At 38.9% G+C, this 22,514-nt stretch overlaps 1 protein-coding gene and 1 non-coding gene across 5 annotated transcripts in view; both read right to left on the bottom strand.

Annotated features, from left to right (window-relative positions):
- RLF (RLF zinc finger) overlaps positions 1–22,514 on the bottom strand; it is a 78,619-nt gene that overhangs the window by 44,882 nt on the left and 11,223 nt on the right. For 2 of the 4 annotated variants that reach the window (XM_524678.7, XM_063782187.1), the window contains exons 2-4: positions 6,933–7,087; positions 5,295–5,376; positions 369–501 (exon numbers count right to left, since the gene is read on the bottom strand). In XM_524678.7, coding sequence (XP_524678.1) covers positions 369–501; positions 5,295–5,376; positions 6,933–7,087 — 370 coding nt within the window. The remainder of the gene's footprint in view (positions 1–368; positions 502–5,294; positions 5,377–6,932; positions 7,088–22,514) is intronic. The other 2 variants (XM_054681739.2, XM_063782188.1) reach the window with 1 other exon arrangement.
- LOC112206995 (U6 spliceosomal RNA) lies at positions 18,186–18,292 on the bottom strand. Its single transcript, XR_002941474.1, has one exon. It is a non-coding gene; the product is annotated as a U6 spliceosomal RNA (small nuclear RNA).

The following is a 22,514-nucleotide window of genomic DNA, read 5'->3' on the forward strand; positions in this document are numbered from 1 at the left end:
ACTGCACTCCAGCCTGGGTGACAGAGCGAGACAACGTCTCGGGAAAAAGAAAAGAAAAGAAAAGAAAAGTATAAGCAAAGCTCTACCACACACCAAAGATTACAGCAGATTATTCATTTCTGTCTCAGGAACTTTGTATGAACATTGCTACTCAATGCAAAATTTAAAAATGAGTGTAAAGGGACTTAAAACAGTGCAAGAATCCTTACTTAAGCAAAACATTAAATGCTAATAGTTAATTTTTACTACTCAAAGTAAAAACAGAAAGACTAGATATATACACAAGTTAAATTCCCAAAATTTTAACCCATAATCAATTCCAACTTTCTCAGAACTAAATCCTCATCCAATATAGTCTTAAGACTTACCTTCCTCCGTTTCTACTGGCTGTTGAGACAGAATTTTAAGAAGAACTGGGTTTTTCCACACCCCTTCCTTGGTAACATGAACCAATATTTGTAGGTTATTATTCCCAAATTCCAATAATGCATCATGTGACTCCTAGAACAAGAACAGCACACCCAGAAAATAAGTTAACAATATAAAAATTAGTTTTGCCTTTTCAATATATCTGATACACCTAGGAATTGAAAGAACCTATACTTTGGATTTCCTAAAAATAAGTAACCAAAAAAGACTATACTCAAAGCCTTGTGAAATTCTGTTGCTGTCTTTTTTTTTTTTTTTAAAGACAGAATCTTACTCTGTCACCCAGACTGGAGTGCAGTGGCGCGATCTCAGCTCACTGCAACCTCCACCCCCTGGGTTCAAGCAATTATCCTGCCTCAGCCTCCTGAGTAGCTGGAATTACAGGCGTCTGTCACCGCGCCCAGCTAATTTTTGTATTTTCAGTAGAGACAGGGTTTCACCATCTTGGCCAGGCTGGTCTTGAACTCCTGACCTCGTGATCCACCCGCCTCGGCCTCCCAAAGTGCTGGGATTATAGGTGTTGAGCCATCGCGTCCAGCCTCTGTTGCTGTTTTTAGAAAAAAACTAGGATGGGGCCAGGCACAGTGGCTCATGCCTGTGATCTCAGCACTTTGGGAGGCTGAGACGGGTGGACCATCTGAGGTCAGGAGTTCAAGACCAGCGTGGCCAAAATGACAAAACTCTGTCTCTACCAAAAATACAAAAAATTAGCCGGGCGTGGTGGCGCCCACCTATAGTTCCAGCTACTCGGGAGGCTGAGGCAGGAGAATCACTTGAGCCTGGGAGGCGGAGGTTGCAGTGAGCCATGATTGTGCCGCTGTGCTCCAGCCTGGGTGACAGAACAAGACTCCGTCTCATAAATAAATAAATAAATAAATAAATAAATAAATAAATAACTAGGATGTTTTCACTAAGTAAAAGAGTGCCTTTAAAATGTTTTCCTGAATTCCTCCCTGGTAAAATTATCACAATTCAAGTTAGGTCCTTGCATTACTGTTGGATATTTGGAGTGCCCTACTATTAGGATCACTCATGTTACTAGCAGACTCTGAAGACTTGAATGATAGCCCTGGTGGAGGCTGATTTATTTTTTTTGTTTTGTTGGTTTTTTTTTTTTTGGAGATGGAGTTTTGCTCTTGTTGGTTCAAGTGATTCTCCTGCCTCAATCTCCCAAGTAGCTGGGATTACAGGCGCCTGCCACCACGCCTGGCTAATTTTTGTATTTTTAGTAGAGACGGGGTTTTGCCACGTTGGTCCTGGCTGGTCTCGAACTCCTGACCTCAGGTGATTCACCTGCCTCGGCCTCCCAAAGTGTTGAGATTAAAGGCATGAGCCACTGTGCCCATTTATTTAATTATTTGAAAGCCATTGGTGCCGCTTTCTTTTAAAGAATTCTGCAGTATTCACACAGGCTGCCTGTTCCTCTAACAGGAATTACAGGAGTATTACTTAGTGACACAAATCATTATATAATTGTTTAAATTCGTCTAAAAAATTGCTATTTAAATGACAGGTGGCTCTATATAAAATGTCCTGAAAAGTCTAAGTTATTAACTCAGCAAACAAAATGTATTTACCAATAGTTTGTTCACTAAAGTTCTTATATTCAAGGGTGAGGGAAAAGGAGTCAGAAATGTAATTCAGTATAAATGATTACGTATATGTTTCACTGTCCTCTATTACTACTGAGTATTATTGATTATGGTGAGCTTGTTCCCATGTTCTAAAATTCTAATTTGTTTCCCTTATTTTAAACTCCTGAAATTCTCTAGGAACATAAGCTTCCATTTACGTCAACATTTCTTTGGAAAATATAAGCCAAAAATGTTCACAGGCATAAGAATATAGTTTAGTATTCACTCAAGTGAAAACTACAAGATATAAAGTCTCCCCCATCCCTTAACTTTCATGTTAAAATAGGCTTTTACTACACATATACACCCACCCACACACCCACCCAATATGTTGCATTATTTTCCACTGAGAAAGGACTTAAAATATGGAATTGATACAGAAAGTAATATTTCTGATTATTAGTTCACCAATAGCAATATTTAACAAATGCTGCAATTTTGCTTTAACAGCTTGACTTGTCCTCAGGCTTCTTTCTTCTTAACTTAGAATGACTCGCGTTTACTTTGGAGTGAGGAGAAAGAGTCCATGTGAAAAGTTAAAAATTTGAGGTGTCAGGTTTATCATATTTATAATGTCTAACTGACCTGTACCATTACACTTTAGCAGAAAATACTACCACCCACCATGATATGCAGCAACTGAAATAAAAACCACAGTTTGAGTTTCTTTTTAAAAGTTCTCTACTTTCTCATTTGTTAAAGTTCAAAATACAGTTTACTCAGAATAAGAATGGTGTGTAATCCTTTGTTACCAATAGACATCTAATATAGCAAAGTTATTTTTTAAAAATAATATTAAATCTACAAACTACAAAAACTATGGTAGCATTTCAAGAATAATTTTAAAACTTCAATTTGTTTCTTTTTAAGGTGGAAATATCCTAGCCCAGTTCTTGAAATCTACAATACAGAAATAATAGCACAAGATGCTCACTCTTTTTTTTTTTTTTTTGCTAAGACCACTCTGCCGCCCTTTTCAAGATGTTCACTCTTGCACCATTTACAATAAATAGCAAGACATTGGTCAATTAAAGGCACAACCACAAAACAGAATTCTAGGTGATCATCAAAACAGGAGATCTACATATGCAATCTTAGATATATGTCCATGATTATTATGTAAAAAACCAAGTTGCAGAAAATAGGCTCTCATTTTTCATTAAAAAATCATTTGCAGAGTGTATATTTTTATGTCCATAGGAAAAAAGTTACTCAGCTGTAAATAGTAATTGAGAAATATTCTACCTGCAGCCTGCTCTGATAAAAACTATTCTCTTACCAAAAGTATCCTTAATACCATTTGCTGCCTTGTCCATTTATAATATAAAATAAGAAAACTTAAGGGCTTTTTATCTTTTGGATTTCAACAGGGATCATGTCTTAACATTTATTTGTACCCCTACTACATTTATTTACTGAACACATGTTAAAAAATATATCCTACACATCTGATAAACCTGAAAAAGCTTATGCAAGTGGAAAAAGAGGCACCTATTTTATTCAAGCAAGCTATCTAAGAAAAGAATAAAGAAATATGAGAGATTTCCCTCTAAAAAGGATAGAGGTTGAGTGTCCCTAATCCAAAAATCTGAAATCCAAAATGTTCCTCAAATCCAAAACTTTGTAAGCATCAACACGATACTCAAAAGAAATGCTCACTGGAGCATTTCGGATTTTCAGATTAGGGATGCTGAACTACTAAGTGTAATGCAAATATTCCAAAATCCAAAATACTCCTAAGCATTTGAGATATGCGATACTCAAACAGTATTAATATAGTAGTAATAGTCCTAATTAGGATTTGCCCTTCTAGAATGCCATATGCCAGAACAAAACGACTGGCAGGCTTCAGAACACAGAGTGACAAAAATCGAAGTGCTACGCATGAAAGATGATTTTAGCAGCTGTACGGATATGTGAGATATTAGGACTGCATTACAGGGCTTTAAATAGGCCAAGAACATGACAAAGAATCCTCTTCTCACTAAAGAGAACATTATATCATTTCATTTTGGGTTATGTATTCCAGAGGAAAGAAATGTTCAGATAATGAAGTGTGTCTGTTAATATGCATGTCTTTATTTGTGCCTCCATGAAACAGGTCTAAGTTGTGTCCTCAAGGAAGTAGTTAGCAAAGTAAGCTCAGGGTTTGAAATCTGTGTGTAACTTTGTCTAAGCTAATTAACCTCTCTTCACCTGTCTCCCCATTTGTAAATGGAGATTCAAATAATTCTCACACTATAAGGTTTGTAATTTGATTAGAAGATATAAAACAAGTAAAATGTAGTGTAAAGCAGTGATTGGTACATAATTAGTGATCAATAAATGAATGACTGCATGCATTTATTTTTAGAGATGAGTCCTATTATTTTAGGGATGAGCCCTGTCACCCAGGCTGGAGTGCAGTGGTGTGATCATATCTCACTGCAGCCTCGGACTTTTGGGCTTAAGAGATTCTCTTGCCTCAGCCTCCTGAGTAGCTGGGACTATAGGTATGTACCACCATGCCCGGTCTATTATTTATTATGTCTTTTTTTTTTTTTTTTCGAGACAGAGTCTCACTCTGTTGCTCAGGCTGGAGTGCAGTGGTGCGATCTTGGCTCACTGCAACCTCTGCCTCCTGGGTTCAAGCGATTCTCCTGCCTCAGCCTCCCAAGTAACTGGGATTACAGGTGTCCGCCACCATGCCCGGCTAATATTTGTATTTTTAGTAGAGACAGGGTTTCGGCATGTTGGCCAAGCTGGTCTCGAACTCCTGACCTCAGGTGATCCACTTGCCTTGGCCTCACAAAGTGTTGGGATTACAGCCGTGAGCTACTACACCCAGCCAGGTACAATTCTTAAAGTGTTAGGAAGAAAAAGGTGAACCTTAGATGTAATGAAATAGTGTTTTGTATATTGAAGGTTACCAATAAGTATGCTATGAAGGATCCAAATACTGTTACTTTATAATCGTGTATGATTTTGATAGCTTTATGCTGTCTAAACTTTATGTTTGAATAATGAAACTTTTTTGTTGATTTCTAACTATGTAGAGGCAAACAAAACCAAATTTAAAAAACCCATTTTTAATACATCCCCTTCATGTGAAGGGCATTTTTATCATTTCATGACCTAATATCAATATATAATAAACTTGTTTTTGTTCTAAGTTTCCAATTTTAGTTTGCTGGGAGTAATTAATTAGGTGTCTTGGATACAGAAAACTTTTCTGAGTTAAAATCAGCTCACCTGTAGAGACTGAAGGAATGGTAGCCAGACTTCACATGGCAGTTCACTTTCAGACACTGAAAGCAGTAATTCAAAACAACTCCTACAATAAAAATGAGTAAGTATATAAAGGTGGTTATAGTAATAATTAAGTAGAGTATGACAGCAATACTGAAAATCTATTTTACATTTGTTTAGGCTATTTTAAATGTTTTTACTCTTCAAAATTTGCTTCAGAGTTGTTATATTGACTGTTCAATTTAAAAAGGAGGAAAAAAAGAAAGACAAGGCTTTGTATTTACATTGTTGCTTTAGTACATTTGGTAAGAATATAATAAGCTCTTTAGAAATCACATTCCAAGCAGTTTTATTTTGTTTATTTGGGTGTGAAGAGGCACCCATATAGGACAATTCTAATTCCAGTAGACAAAAATGGGAGCTCATACTACTGTCAATTCAGCTGATAAAATGATAAATGATAAATATATGTAACTGTTATCTATAGGTTTCTGTCACTTGCAGAGGAAGCAGGAAGACTGGCAAAGTCGTTTCTTTACCTGTAAAAAAAACCAAGCAAAAGAGTTTCCTTTTTCTGACTATTATCCAGAAGACACAGAAAAGAAATAACAGGAAGATTTTTTTGAAAAAAGAAATGCACTACAACTTGAATAATGAGCAACTCAAAATACCAATGAATCAACATCTCTCTAAAACCCTACAGAATAATCCTTTACCCCTTAGGGATTACAATAGATAAAACAGAAACTAGGACTTGGTAGAAGGAAAAATATGATCATAAAACCAGGAATGCTGGTCTTCCATAAAGGGCCACTGGAAAATAGGAAGGAAAACAGGTGAGGCTAGAAAAAAAATAAAATAAACCATCTAGACTAGAAGTCATCTCACTAAACAATCTGTAAGTTGAACAAGGTGATGCCCAGCTAAAACTGATTGGCTGTTGTATCTTTTCAATTTGCAGATGAAAATTACAATAAAGGTGTAATTTTGTCTGCTACTATGCAGCTAAATATTAAAACAACAGCTAAATCACGTTCTTTTTTTTGTTGTTGAGACAGTCTCACTCCACCACCCAGGCTGGAGTGCAGTGGCGCCATCTTGGCTCACTGCAACCTCCGCCTCCCAGGTTCAAGCGATTCTCGTGCCTCAGCCTCTTCCCAAAGTGCTGGGATTACAGGCGTGCGCCACCATGCCCGCGCTAAATCATGATCTCTTTCTTAGGATGGTAATCTTATACTGTACCCTGATATTTTTTGCTAATAAAATTATTCTTAGTTCAAATATAATCAAATTGCAGAATTTCATGTTGTTTTTGCCAAGATGTTCTTCAAGGACTACCAGTTTCCAGGTATTCTGTCATTTAAATCAATCTATACCTAAAGGATAGAAATATATCATTCTCAGATTCCAAGCCTGAATAGGAAAAGAGACCCTAGAGGCAAGTTAAAGATGATGTTGCTTGGCTGGAGCTTCACTTGGACTATATCTCCTGGGAACGTGAGTAGGAAGGAAATTTCATTCAATGGTATGACTCTAATGGTGCTCTGAAGAATAAATGTGATGCCACTGTAAAGAGAAACCAGGCAAACAATACGACCAATGGTACTCAATTTTAAGAGTGATTTAAGTTCTCAAACTTACAGTACTAATCTGCCAAGCACTAAGAGGACATCTTCACATTCAGTAGTTAAGTATGGACGTGCACTGGCAAAGCTTTGGATGGCAAGTCGATATACCTCCAGAAGATACACAATATGTTCTGATGCATTCTTGTTGCTTGCATATTGCAATAAGGTCTACAAAATAAAATTAAAAATTATTTACAAATAAAAATAATGAAACAGATTGTCTTTGTCCTCAAACACACCACATAGCTCTCCCATTTTTTTTCTAACAGATGCATATACCTTTTATTTGCCTTTTAAGGCTCTGGTTTGTTTAGAAGATTCTATTTTCATCACTTAATGAATGATTTCTGCTGAGTTAAAGAAATGGCAGAACTACTCTTTTGATGTCAGAATAATTCTAAGAGTAGAGCCATAAAATGTCTAGTTGTTCTCACTATAGGTCTGGAGTTGCCATCTCTATAATTCAATAATGAGTTTTCAACCATGTGCCAAGCACTGGGTACATAAGAATAAGACTATGATCCCTGCCTTCTACAACAAGAGATGAATTATTCCTGAGTATGACTCTCAGTTCTACAGCACCATAAAATCCTTTTTTTTTTTTTTCTGGACACATGGAATTGATTAGGCTTCCAAGGGTTAATTTATGCTAGCTAATTTGTAAAAGGTTAATGTTATATTGATATTTTTATTTTTCACTAGCCCTGTATCCTCAACAAAATATATATTTATTTTTTATAAAGTTTATGAAGAAAAATACCATATAGGCCAAATGCCAGTTTATTTGGTTACAATGGGGGGAATAGTCCTCTTACCACACAGGGTACCCTATTCCTCATACTGTGGCATCTGAGAAGTTATCTGGTGAGTATTGAATCTAAACCAAAAGAAAATGAAACCACAATAAAGCCTGATAAATTATGTGTGTCCTATCACTAAAAATTTGTCCAAATGATGGTGGAAAGCTGGCTTATGTTCTCCCTGGACAGTGTTGAAAAATCACTGCCAAATTCATGTTTGGGGACTCTCCTTCTGAGTTCCATGGAGTTGTTTTCTCTCTTGTTCATATATATCTTCCTTCTGACAACTGATTAGGTTTTGCCTATTCTTAATTGGTATATCTAGTTAAGACGTGAAGTATGTAGTACAGTCTAACATAAGCAGGATACAGCCTTCTCCCTGGAATACACATTCTGTCTGACTGGGCTAGGGAGTTCCTAATAGGCTTTTGGTTGGGGATACTTCTACAGGCAAGTCTTATTTTCAGAGGATAGCTTTAACATGAGTGAAATACATCTTATCTGAATTCATTACCCTAGAATAATGTCTTCAAACATTCCTAACTTCCTGTCTTTGATTTTTCTGCCTAAACAACTACAAATAACTACAATAGTAACGCAGGATTCTGCTGGATTTTCTGCAGCTTTAGTTTCCACACAAATGGTCCCCATATGAGTTCTGGTAACTGACTGTTAGCATCATCTTGATTACTTTAACATTTAAAAAAAAAGAGAGAGAGAAACAACTTACAAGGAAATATACCATAGACCATTATACCATATACAGTAGAAGTTCCCTTAACTAATATATTGCATTATCTGATCTTTGCATACCTGAATCATTACAGTCAGTTGAGCTATTTTTAGTATACCGACCTACTCAATTAAGTATCTTGCTACTTGGTCACAGTCACTTTAGATAAATGCCCTTCTGTAATTTCAGAAGAGCATCATGTCACCACTTAATCAAATCCCTAATTTTAATAAAATAAAAAAACTGAGTAACATTATAAAACTGACCCCTAAGCAATCCTGCTTCCCAGCTGAATTAGTAGAGAAAGAATGCAGAATGGGTGTCTGTTATATAACTAAGATTTCACCTAATTTATTAAAATCAGCCAGGTGCTGTGGCTCACGCCTGTAATCCCAGCACTTTGGGAGGCCGAGGCGGACGGATCACAAAGTCAAGAGATCGAGACCATCCTGGCCAACATGGGTGAAACCCCGTCTCTAAAAATACAAATATTAGATGGGCGTGGTGGCGCGCGCTTGTAGTCCCAGCTGCTCAGGAGGCTGAGGCAGGAAAATCGCTTGAACCTGGGAGGCGGAGGTTGCAGTGAGCCAAGATTACGCCACTGCACTCCAGCCTGGCGACACAGCGAGACTGTCTCAAAAAAAAAAACACAAAAAACAAAAAACAAAGAAATTTATTAAAATCTATGTTACAAAAAAACTCTGGTTTAGGTCAGTAAGTTACTTACTGTCTGCATTGGCTAATCTAAGAATTAAGGAGTTTCAAAAATTTATATTTAGTGCCAGATTTATGTTCCTTAAAGTCAGACATTATGTCTCATCAATCCTTATAGGCCTACCACTCCTCTACCCACTTCCACCCCCACAGGACATTCTCAAGTCTCACTAAATGTCTGCTGAATACATTCACCATTTTATTCATTTGACAAATATTTTTCAATAGATTATCACACATAAAGTGCTAGATGCGGTGGGGGCGGGCAGACATGTGGCCTCTCCTCACAGAGCTTTCAGAATGAGTCAATACAACATGATGGCTGAAACCACACATGCAAATTAACCAACTGCTAACTAAAGTATGCAAAGAGAAGGACAGAGTGCATACAGATGGGGTTAGTCTTTCCACAATCCACCTGTCCACTTAGAACGCTCTTGCCACCAATCTAACAGCTTCTGACAGACATTCCACCAGGACTTCTGTAAGTTACACAATTTCAAAGATTCAATACTCTTGAGGAACTTCCAGTTTGCTCTATACTAATTTATACTTTTTATATTCCTAAATCTTTACCCCCTCATGTGTTGGTTCAAATTAAGTAGTGAGATCTCTTATACCCACTATAAGCATACTCTGGGTATGTGAAGAATGGCTGGAATAATCAATCTTCTTCATTATCACCTTTTTTTTTAAATTGAGATAGAGTCTCATTCTATCACTGCTGGTGATCCTCCCACTTCAGCCTCCCAAGTAGCTGGGACTACAGGCATGAACCACTGTGGCTAGCCAGGCATTTTCTTTCTTTCTTTTTGTTTTTTTATCAAGTCTCACTCTGTCACCCAGGTTGGGGTGCGGTGGTGAAATCTTGGCTCACTGCAACCTTCACCTCCCAGATTCAAGTGGATCCTTCCACCTCAGGCTCCTGAGTAGCTGGGATTACAACTGTGCGCCACCAGGCTCAGTTAATTTTCCTGTTTTTAGTAGAGATGGGGTTTCACCATTTTAGCCAGGCTGGTCTCGAACTCTTGACCTCAAGTGATCCGCCTGCCTTGGCCTCCCAAAGTGCTGGGATTACAGGCAAAAGCCACCTCGCATCCAGCCTTTGTGGGTTTTTTTTTTTTTTTTTGCTTTTTTTTTTTTTTTTGAGACAGTCTCACTCTGTCAGCCCAGGCTGGAGTGCAGTGGCACGATCTTGGCTCAATGCAAGCTCCAGCTCCCAGGTTCACGCCATTCTCCTGCCTCAGTCTCCCAAGTAGCTGGGACTACAGGCACCCGCCACCATGCCCAGCTAATTTTTTTTTTTTTTTTTTTTTGTATTTTTAGTAGAGACGGGGTTTCACCATGTTAGCCAGGATGGTCTCGAGCTCCTGACCTCATGACCTGCCCGCCTCGGCCTCCCAAAGTGCTGGGAGCCACTGCACCCGGCTTTTTTTTTTTTTAAATGCAAGATTAGGTTGAAAGGATTACAGCCATCCAAATAACAGGATGGCTGTAATCCTTTCAACCTAATCTTGCATTTAAAAAACTGGACTAGGCAAGGTGGCTCACGCCTGTAATCCCAGCACTTTGGGAGGCCGAGGCAGGTGTGTATCACTTGAGGTCAGGAGTTCAGACCAGCCTGGCCAACATGGTGAAACCCTGTCTCTACTAAAAATACAGAAAGTAGCCGGGCGTGGTGGCGCATGCCTCTAGTCCCAGCTACTTGGGAGGCTGAGGCTGGAGAATTGCTTGAACCCGGCTAGAGTTCAGTGGTACAATCACAGCTCACTGTAACCTCAAGCTCCTAGGCTCAAGTGATCCTCTCTCCCACCCACCTCAGCCTCCTGAGTAGCTAGGACTGGAGAAGTGCATCACCATGCCCAGCCAATTAAAAAACACTTTTTTTTTGTAGGGACAGGGTCTCTTTGCTGCCCAGTCTGGTCTCAAATTCCTGGGCCTCAAGTGGTCCTCCCACCTTGGCCTCTCAAAGTGCTGGGATTACAGGTGTGAGCCACTGTACCCAGCCACGGTCTCTTATTTTTCTTTAGGAACTGAAATCACAACTGAAGAGAAAAGGGGCAATAAATGATAAAGATGACCTCCTAAAGTTCATTCTACAGTGACCAAATTAATGACCTCTCTCTTTTGTTTCAGTAAACTCATTCCACAAATACCTACTATTTTGTACTGTGCTGGGAAGTAAGGATGGAGACTCTATTCCTGCCCTTGAAAGGCTATGATATATACTAAGGGGTCAGATATATAAGTAAAAAATTAGCTCACTTACGCACCATATTTGACTATTCGGTGCTCTCATTCACATCCCAAGCAGATTACCCTCAAATTACTCTCTCAAGTCCTTGCTATATACCTCAACTGCCTATTACATATTTCCATCTGGATGTCCTATTCAAATCTCAAACTCAGCATGTCCAAAACCAAACATCTTCCCCAGCAAATATGCTCTTCCTCCTATGTTCCATCTGCCTCCTTTCAGGAGCCAGAGCTAAAAAACTATCTTTGAAACCACCACACCAAAGTTTGTTGATTCTATCTCAGAAATATCTTTGTCTCCTGTCCCTATGCTTTATCTCTGTAGCCATTCACCTAAACCAGGCCCCCAATATCCCTCATCTAGACTGCTACATTGGTTCACTTCTCTAGGCTAAATAACCTCTAGTTCTGTATATGTGTTATAATCACGTATGTCTGTACACTGAAAAAATTAATGTCCAAGGGGAAAATGACTAGAAGAAATTAACTAAAATGCTTACATGGTTAGCACTGAGGTAGCAGGAATATGAGCAATTTTTGTCATCTTTATACTTTTCTAAACTTCTCAAATTTTCTTTAATAAGCATGACTACATTTTCAAAGCAAAAAAAATCTCCCCTCACCCTTAATTCTCTCTACATTTCTCACTACATGGTTTCAAGGAGCTTGGCAGCATTCTGACTATTCTTTGAAACTATCAAGAAAGGAGAATTTCTTTCAGGATGGTCACATTTAATGTTTAAAGAATACATTCCAATTTAAATTTCACATAGTTCAGGATTAACTTTCCTAATGAAATAATTATATTTACTGAGCACACAGTATGGGTTAGGCACTTCCTAAGAGCTTTACGGCCACTAAACTTATTTAATATGCACAACTCCATGAGCTAGGAGTTATTATCAGCCCATTTCAAAAATAAGGAGCCACTGTCAAGTTGTCTTTTGGGAATTTTTTTTTTTTTTTAAATGAGGAAACATGAGAGATTGAATTATTTGGGCAAAGTCATCCAATAGGTTTTAGATTCAGGATTTGAACTAGAGCCATCTGGCTCCTCAGCCCACACTTAATCACCACGCTTTCTTTATGCCTTTTCACAATTCAACTATTTTAAGTGTGCTTTTAAATTCTGCCCCCTCACCCCCAGCATCAGCTTTAATATTTTGTAGCAAGTTGTGTCATGGTCATCATTTGGCCTTCTTCCTGAGTTTACAACATCTAACTTCCATTCTAAAGTGAATGCTTCTGGGGAATGTTTTCAAGCAATGGCACTGACAGATATCCTGTACTTCAGAATGCTGGTGGGTCACAAAAAACTGACAAAAGATAGCTAGTGTTTCTTTTTAAAGCTGTATGTTCTATGGCAATAGGAAGTTACGTGTTTTCTAATAGAGAGGGGTTTGGATTATTTCAAATTTTGCACATAAAGCAAGAAACTTTGATTTAAATTTCTCAGCATGTGAAATTCCCAGAATTATACATTTCAGTAAAATGTGACTGCACTACAAGAGGTAGACTTCCAGGAGAGGGCAGCACTTGAGATGGATCTCTGAAGTACGAGCAAAAGTGAGGGGAACAGGAGGACTCCAAAGAAAGAACTTGAAAAAAGTCAGAAAAGATGAATAGACAACTAGATGGCTAGAACAGATCAGAGTAAATGCTGAAGAGACTTAAATGTCAGTATGAGGAAGCACCTCTTGATGGAGGTTTCCCATCAAGAGACTAAGCTGAGAGTGAGATGAAATGAATGGGGAGAGAACAGCTGGCTGCTTACAACCAGAAAGTTAAGTGGCTAGAGTAAATTAAACCCCCTAAGTCTTTAACATATGCTGCCACTATGCCCCCTGCCTCATTTTCTATATTGGTTATAGGTGGTTTTCTTAAAGCCAGTGATATGACTAACTTATTACTCTAACTATCTATCTATCTATCTATCTACCTACCTACCTACCTACCTATCTATCTATACTTTTTTCATCCATCCTGATTAAATTTCACTGGATTCAGTCCATCAATCTCAGCCTACTAAGATTATTTTTAGATACCGATTCTGCCACAGGATTTAACTATGCTTTCTAGTTTTATTTCATTTTCAATTTTCAAAAATGCCTTTTACTGTCTTGTCATAAAAGTAACATAACATTGTTACATACATATGCAAAAATAAAAATTTAATAACCCATAATACCACCACCCAGAAACAGACCACTATTAACAGGCAATACATTAAGCTTGAGGGGTTTTCCTTTACTTTTCTTTTCTTTTTTTTTAGAGATGGAGTCTCCCTCTGTCACCAGGCTGGAGTGCAGTGGCGCAATCTGCGCTCACTGCAACCTCCCCCTCCCAGGTTCAAGAGACTCTCCTGCCTCAGCCTCCTAAGTAGCTGGGATTACAGGCGCCCGCCACCATGCCTGGCTAATTTTTTGTATTTTTAGTAGAGACGGGGTTTCACCATGTTGGCCAGGATGGTCTCGATCTCTTGACCTCGTGATCTGCTCACCTCGGGCTCCCAAAGTGCTGGAATTACAGGCATAAGCCACCATGCCGGCCGCTTGAGGGTTTTTTTAAATGCCTAAACCGAACATTTTAATAGAATCATGCTATAACGTCTTTCCATTTATTGTAAAGTTTTCTTCAATGTCAGTGTTTTTATGGCTGCACAACTTTGTGTGGATACAATTTATTACCCAATTATTTATTTATGGACATAATGTCTTCTAACTTTGCAGTATTATATATAAAATATTAAGATGAACACCCCTCTAACACTAAAATGAGCACCCCTTATCTAACTTTTCCCATGTATCCATGACAATTTTCTTATAATAATGTCCTATAAATGGAATTGCTGGGTGCATAATTTTTAAGGCTTTACACAGTGTCAAATTCTGCTCCGGAAAATTTGTTCCAATGTACATTCCTATTATTGGTGTTACAGGGTGACAGACTGAGGAGCTGTAACAATTATTAGATATTATAATTTTAATATAACTTGTGAGGATCAGCTTAATAGAAGAAATACTTTGTTTATTCAATTTATATTCTTTTCATCACTGTTACAGTTCAAGAAAATTTTTCATATATTCCTTTAATAATCTAAACACCTAATTACTACAGAGTTATCCATAAAAGACACACAGACCAATGGTATCTAACAGAAAGCCAAGAAATAAATCTTTGTATATGTGGTCAAATGAAAATGATTTTCACCTAGGGTGCCAAGACCATTCAAAGGGAAAAAGACAGCATTTTCTTTTCTTTTCTTTTCTTTTTGAGATGGAGTCTCGCTCTGCTGCCCAGGCTGGAGTGCGGTGGTGCCATCTTGGCTCAATGCAACCTCCACCTCCCAGGTTCAAGCGATTCTCCTGTCTCGTTCTCCCAAGTACCTGGGACTACAGGCATCAGCCACCACACCTGGCTAATTTTTGTATTTTTAGTAGAGATGGGGTTTCGCCATATTGGCCAGGCTGGTCTCAAACTCCTGACCTCAAGTAATCCATCCACCTTGGCCTCCCAAAGTGCTGGGATTACAGGCATGAGCCACTGCAGCTGGCCAAAGACAGCCTTTTCATTCAACAATGTTAGGAAAACCAAATATTCACATACAATAGACTGAAGCTGGACCTTACCTTACACCATATACATAAACCAACTTGAAATGGATCAAAGATCTAAACATATGAACTAAAATGATAAAACTTCAGGAGAAAACATAGATAAATAGCTTCATTACATTGGATTTGGCAACTATTTTTTGACTATGATACCAAAAGCACAAGCAACACAAAAATATATAAACTGGACTTCATCAAAATTAAAAACTTCTGTGCATCAAAGGACACTATCAAGAGAGTAAAAAGGAAACCCATAAAATGGGAGAAAATACAGCAAATCTTATATCTGTTGATGGATTAATATCTAAACACATAAAGTCCTCCTAAAACTCAACAACACAAAACAAACAAGCCAATTAAAAATTGGGCAGAAGACTTGAAAAGACATTTCTCCAAGGAAGACATACAAATGGCCAATAAGCACATGAAAAGATATGAAACATCACTAATTAGGGAAATCCAAATGAAAACCACAATGAGATACGACTTCGCACCCATTAGGATTGACTATTATGTAAAATAAAAGAGGTCAGACCAAGTGGCTCACACCTGTAATCTCAGCATGTTGGGAAGCCAAGGCAGGTTGATCACTTGTGGTCAGGAGTTCGAGACCAGCCTGGCCAACGTGGTGAAACCCTGTCTCTACTGAAAAAAATACAAAAATTAGCTAGGCGTGGTGGCGGGCGCCTATAATCCCAGCCACTCAGGAGGCTGAGGCAGGAGAATCACTTGATTCCAGGAGGCAGAGGTTACAATGAGTCAAGATCATGTGACTGCACTCCAGCCTGGGTGACAAAGCAAGACCCTGTCTCAAAAAAAAGAAAAGTAAAGTAAAGAACAGAAAAAGTGTTAGCAAGGGTGTGGAGAAATAGGAACCCCTGTGCATTGCTGGTAGAAATGTAAAATGCTGCAGTGGTTTGGAAAATGGTATGGTGGTTCCTCCAAAAATTAAACAGAAATACCATATGATCCAACAATTTCATTTCAGTGTACACATCCCAAAGAAGTGACAGCAGATCTTGAAGAGGTTATTTGTACACGCGTGTTCACAGCAGCATTATTTACAATAGCCAAAAGGAGGAAGAAATCCAAGTGTTCATGAACAGATGAACAAAAGTGATATATCCATAAAATGGAGTATTATTCAGTCTTAAAGGGGAAGAAAATTCTGACATGATACAACATGATATATCTTGAGGACACTATATTAAGTGAAATATGGCAGTCACAACAAGACAAATACTGTACAATTTCACTTATATGAGGTACCTAAGAGTAGTCAAATTCATAGAGACAGATAGTAGAATGATGGTTGCCAGAAGGTGAAGAAAAAAGGGAATGGGGAGTTAGTATTTAATGGGTACATAGTTTCACTTTGGGAAGATGACAAAGTTCTGGAGATGGATGGATGGATGGAGGTAATGGTTGCACAACAATGTGAATGTACTTAAAGCCACTAAGTTGTACTCTCAAAAATGGTTAAGATGGCAAATTCTATGCTATGTATACTTTACCACAATAAAAGTACCAAAAAAAAAAAGAGTTAACTTTAAGTCTAGAGATTTTGGATTAGAAATTTTCAAGAAACTGAAGTGGATGATCATGCAAAAGGAAGACGACGGGGGCTGGGGGCAGGGAGGATAAATTCAAACCATCCTCCATTTCTGCATTAGCGAGCCATTATTACTAAAAGGACTGACTTACAATACTTCTTAAATCTGGAGATTGTAAAGTTCAAACTTTATCATGCTGGGTAAAAGTATTACAATTCTGAGGTAGTTGTGTAACAACAGAGGGAAATAACAGGCATTCTGGCTACAGTTTCAAATCTCTGCCCCATCAATTACCAGATAACCTCTCTGGGTCTCATTTTCTGAAATCAGTCAACTGAAATTGACTACCCATTTTGTACCAGCATCCTACAAAATAGCTTTTTTAAATATGAGGTGGTAAAGGCTGGGTGTGGTGGCTCATGCCTGTAATCCCAGCATTTTGGGAGGCCAGGGCAGGTGGATCACCTGAGACCAGAAGTTCCAGCCTGGCCAACACGGCGAAACGCTGTCTCTATTAAAAATACAAAAATTAGCCGGGCATGGTGGCACAGGCCTGTAGTCCCAACTACTGGGGAAGCTGAGGCAGGAGAAACACTTGAACCCGGGATGTGGAGGCTGCAGTGAGCTGAGATCGCACCAATCTCTCCAGCCTGGGTGACACGGCGAGGCTCCATCTCAAAAAATAAAAATAAAAAATGGTGATAAGGCTGGATACCAGTGGCTCATGCCTGTAATCCCAGCACTTTGGGAGGCCAAGGTGGGAGGACTGCTTGAGCTCAGGAGTTTGAGACCAGCCTGGACTAACTATATCAAGCCTTCATCTCTGGGAAAAAAAAAAACACAAAACAAAAAAGACCATAGCAAGATCCCATCTCTCCAAAAAAAAAAAAAAAAAAAAAAAAAAAAAAAAAAAAAAAAAAACACCAAAGACAGCTTTGGGTTCAAACTATTTTTTCAAAATGGTGGTAAAATACATATAAAATTTACCATCTGAACAATTTTTAAGTATATATTTCTGTGGTATTAAGTATTCACATTGTTACATTGTTGTGCTGCCACTCGAACGTCTACCCACTGAACTCCTGTCATCTTACAAAGCTGAAACTCCGAACTCATTAAAAAACAACTCTCCATTCTCCCCTCCTTCTAGCCCTTGGCAACCACTATTCTATTTCCTGTCTCTATGTGCTATATAGCTTTTATAGTATATTATATTTTGTTTGAAAATGCAACATAAGAGTGTGGTATTGGCATCAGAGTAGACAAACAGATCAATGAAACAGAATAGAATCCAGAATGAGACACACATGTATGGCTAATTTTCAATAAGGTGCAAAGGCAATTCAGTGGAGAAAGGATAGTTTTTCAACAAATGGTGCTGCAACTTTAAAAAAAATCACTCATATACATAGCTATAGATATACTTATATAACACTCATATATATCTATAGATATATCTATATACCTATCTCTATATATATATGTTTTTATTTTTATTTTTTTGTGAGCCAAAGATTTTTGTGAGCCAAAGATTTATCTGTTCATTTACTGCATTTGAAGTACTCTTCGACGACATCCTTGGCCTGAGACTCCCTGAAAAATATAGAACACTTCAAAAATTTGCAGGTCATCTTTGCACAGGGGCCAGGCTAATCTTCTCCATGTTGTTCCAATTTTAATGTATGTGCTGCTGAAGCAAGCACGAGTGATTTTTTTTAAAGTTTAGATATACCTATATCTATATCTAAAGAACTTTCCATCCATCCCTCACACCGTATATAAAAATTAACTCCAAATGAATCATAGACTTAAATGTAAAACCTAAAACTATACAATCTCCAGAAGAAAATAGCAGAACATCTCTGTGGTCTCGGATTAGACAGATTTCTTAGATATAATGGGAAAAACAATTTATCAATATTAAGAATTTACGTTCTTAGAAATACACTGTTGGCCGGCGCAGTGGCTCACGCCTGTAATCCCAGCACTTTGGGAGGTGGGGGCGGGCAGATCACGAGGTCAGGAGATAGACCCCATCCTGGCTAACACCGTGAAACCCCGTCTCTACTAAAAATACAAAAAAAAAATTAGCCAGGCGTGGTGGCGGGCGCCTGTAGTCCCAGCTACTTGGGAAGCTGAGGCAGGAGAATGGTGTGACCCCGGGAGGCGGAGCTTGAAGTGAGCTGAGATCACACCACTGCACTCCAGCCTGGGTGACAGAGCAAGACTCCGTCTCCCAAAAAAAAAAAAGAAAGAAAGAAATACACTGTTAAGGCCGGTTGTGGTGGCTCATGCTGATAATCCCAGCACGGGCAGATCACTTGAGGTCGGAAGTTCAAGACCAGCCTGGCCAACATGGCGAAACCCTGTCTCATCTAAAAATACAGAAATTAGCCGGGTGTGGTGGTGGGCGCCTGTTCCCAGCTACTCAGGAGTCTGAGGCAGGAGAATCGCTTGAACCTGTGAGGCGGAGGTTGCAGTGAGTCAAGGTCGCGCCATTGCACTCCTGCCTGGACGACAAAGTGAGACTCGGTCTCAAAAAAGAAAAATTAATTAATTAAAAAAAGAAATAAATAAAAAAGAAAGAAATATACTGTTAAGAGAATAATAAAAAGAGGGAAGGCACAATCTAGGGAGAAAATCTTTGCAAAGCATATATCAGAAACACAAACACAACACCTCTCAAAATTCAACAATACGAAAACAATTATTTTTCAATGGCAAAGATTTGGACACTTCGTCAAAGAAGATATAAGGATGGCAAACAAACATATGAAAAGACACGTGACATAAGTCATTAGGGCCAGGCACACTGGCTCACGCCTGTAACCCCAGCATTTTGGAAAGCCAAGGCGGGAGGATCATTTGAGACCAAAAGTTTGAGACCAATCTGGGCAATGTGGCAAAATCCCGCCATTATAAAAAAAAATACAAAAAAATTAGCCAGGTGTGGTGACACAAGCCTGTGGTCCCAGCTATTTGGGAGGCTATCGTGGGAGAATCACCTGAGCCTGGGAGGCAGAGGCTGCAGTGAGCCAAGATCACACCACTGCAGCCTGGGTGACAGAGTAAGACCCTATCTCAAAATTTTAAAAAGCCATTAGGGAAATGCAAATTAGAATCACAATGAACTAACAGCAATTTTAGAGTGGCTAAAATGAAAAACACTGGCCACACCAAGTGTTAGTGAGGAGATAGAAAACTAGAACTCTCATACAGCGCTGATGTGAATGTAAAATACAACTACTCAGGAAAACCTGTCATCTGACCCAGCCATTCCACCTAGGTGTTTACCCAAAAGAAAAGAAAAAAAGCATCTGTCCATACAAAGACTTCCACACAAAATGTTCGTAACAGCTTGATTTGTAGTAGTCAAAAACTGGAAACAATTCAAATGTCTATCAACAGGTAAATAAACAAATCATGATATATCCATATAATGAATACTCATCAATAAAATAAACTACTGATATATACAAGATGAATGAATTTCAATAATTATACAGAGACACCAAAAAAGAGAGACTATATGATTATAGTATTTATATAAAATTCTAAAAAATGCAATCTAATTTATAGAGACAGCAAATCAGTAGTTAAGTGGGGATGGGAGGGTATGTATACAAGAGGAGGATAAGAAAGGGAATACAAAGCAGTAGGAAGAAACTTCTAGGGATGATGGATATAATCATAATCTTGATGGTTTCATGGATATTAAGATATGCCAAAGTGCACCAAATTGTACATTTTTTTTTTTTTTTTGAGATGGAGTCTTGTTCTGTCACCCAGGCTGGAGTGCAGTGGCACAATTCTGCTCACTGCAACCTCCACTTCCCGGGTTCAAGAGATTCTCCTGCCTCAGCCTCCCGAATAGAATGAGAATTATTATTATTTTTTTGAGTCGGAGTCTCGCTCTGTCGCCCAGGCTGGAGTGCAATGGCTCGATCTCAGCTCACTGCAACCTCCGCCTCCCGGGTTCAAGCAATTCTCCTGCCTCAGTCTCCCAAGTAGCCGGGATTACAGGCACCTGCCACCATGCCCAGCTAATTTTTGTATTTTTGGTAGAGACAGGGTTTCACCATACTGGCCAGGCTGGTCTCGAACTCCTGACCTCATGATCCGCCTGCCTAGGCCTCCCAAAGTGCTGGGATTACAGACGTGAGCCACCGTGCCTGGCCAGAATGAGAATTTTAAGTGAAATCTTGTTAAGTTCAAATATACATATATGTTCTCCATTTCACGTGACAATAAAACACAAGATTGATCCAAATGTGATGTTTTATGCACATTTACTGTTAGAACTTTATGGGAACGTCTGGTCTAGATTTAACTCCACCCCCCCCCCCACCATAACAGAACAGAGTCTTGGTTCTCCTGCTCAGGCTGGAATGCAGTGGCACAAACACAGCTCACTGTAACCTCAAACTCTTCAGCTTCAGGGATTTCCTGCCTCAGCCTCCCAAACAGCTAGGACACCACAATGCCCGCCCAACTAACTTTTAAAAAGTTTTTGTAGAGACAGGGTCTCACTACGTTGCCCAGTCTTGGTCTTGAACTCCTGGCTTCAAGAGATCCTCCCGCCTTGGCCTCCCAAAGCACTGGGATTACAGGTGTGAGCCACTGTGCTTGGCCCCTTGATTTAACATTTTCATTGACAATGTCCTTTAAAGACTGAAATCAAGATTTCACTGTGAAGAAAAAACCAAATAAAGAGAGTGAGCATAACTAACGCAAATACTTTCAGTTCTAATCAGTAGTTTCCACTGGCATGGGCATTTATTCTACAGGGGCAAATAATAATCCATCAGGGAGAAGGAATATAATATTAATACTTATATTCAAATGAGTTTTTAAAAATCTCACCCCTTTTATGTATTTCTGTGTCTGTTTTATACAATATATAGGTATGGTACAAATAAAACATATTTTTAAAAGATTAATTTATTTTGATAAGAATATACAAGACAAATATTTGGAGATGACTTAGAAAATAAATCTTATATAGCAAACATTTTTCAATAGAGTTATATAATTTTGGAGCAGAATCAAACCTTAAAGAGCATCTCATTTAGGGAGCAATATGAGGCACCCAAATAACAAGCTGACTTGCCCCAAGGTCATATACCCATTTGGTGGAACTCTATTTGAAAACATATAAAGGTCACTTTTTTTTTTTTTGAGACAGAGTCTCACTCTGTCACCCACGTTGGAGTGCAGTGGTGCAATCTTGGCTCACTGCCACCTCTGTCACCAGGGTTCAAGCGATTCTCCTGCCTCAGCCTCCCGAGTAGCTGGGATTACAGGCGCCTGCCACTGCGCCTAGCTGATTTTTGTAGTTTTAGTAGAGACAGGGTTTTACCATCTTGGCCAGGCTGGTCTTAAACTCCTGACCTCATGATCCACCCGCCTCAGCCTCCCAAAGTGCTGGGATTACAGGCGTGAGCCATCGTGCCCGGCCAGGTCACAACATTTTTTAAAGTTAGCTAATGGAAAGCACTACAGTCTTTCCAGTTACTCAGCTATGACTTAGTCTTCCAGAGTTTAGAAGAATTGATTATAAGAGATCAATAAATGATCAATAAATGACTACACTGACAAACCTCTCACAGAGCCACCATCAATCACAAAAGTGTATCACACATTCCAATGGCTTCAGGTTAGGCTATAGCTCTAATTATAATTCTTTGGACATGTTCCGCTTCATGAGAACTTCAAAGAGACCTAAAATCTCAAGATTACATGATCAGCCTGGCACGGTGGCTCACGGCTATAATCCCAGCACTTCGGAAGGCCAAGGTGGGCGGATCACTTGAGGCCAGAAGTTTGAGACCAGCCTGGCCAACATGGCAAAACCCCGTCTCTACTAAAAATACAAAAAATTAGCTGGGTGTGATGGCACACACCTGTAATCCCAGCTACTCAGGA

This window comes from Pan troglodytes, chromosome 1 (assembly GCF_028858775.2).
Source record: "Pan troglodytes isolate AG18354 chromosome 1, NHGRI_mPanTro3-v2.0_pri, whole genome shotgun sequence".
NCBI lineage: Eukaryota > Metazoa > Chordata > Mammalia > Primates > Hominidae > Pan > Pan troglodytes.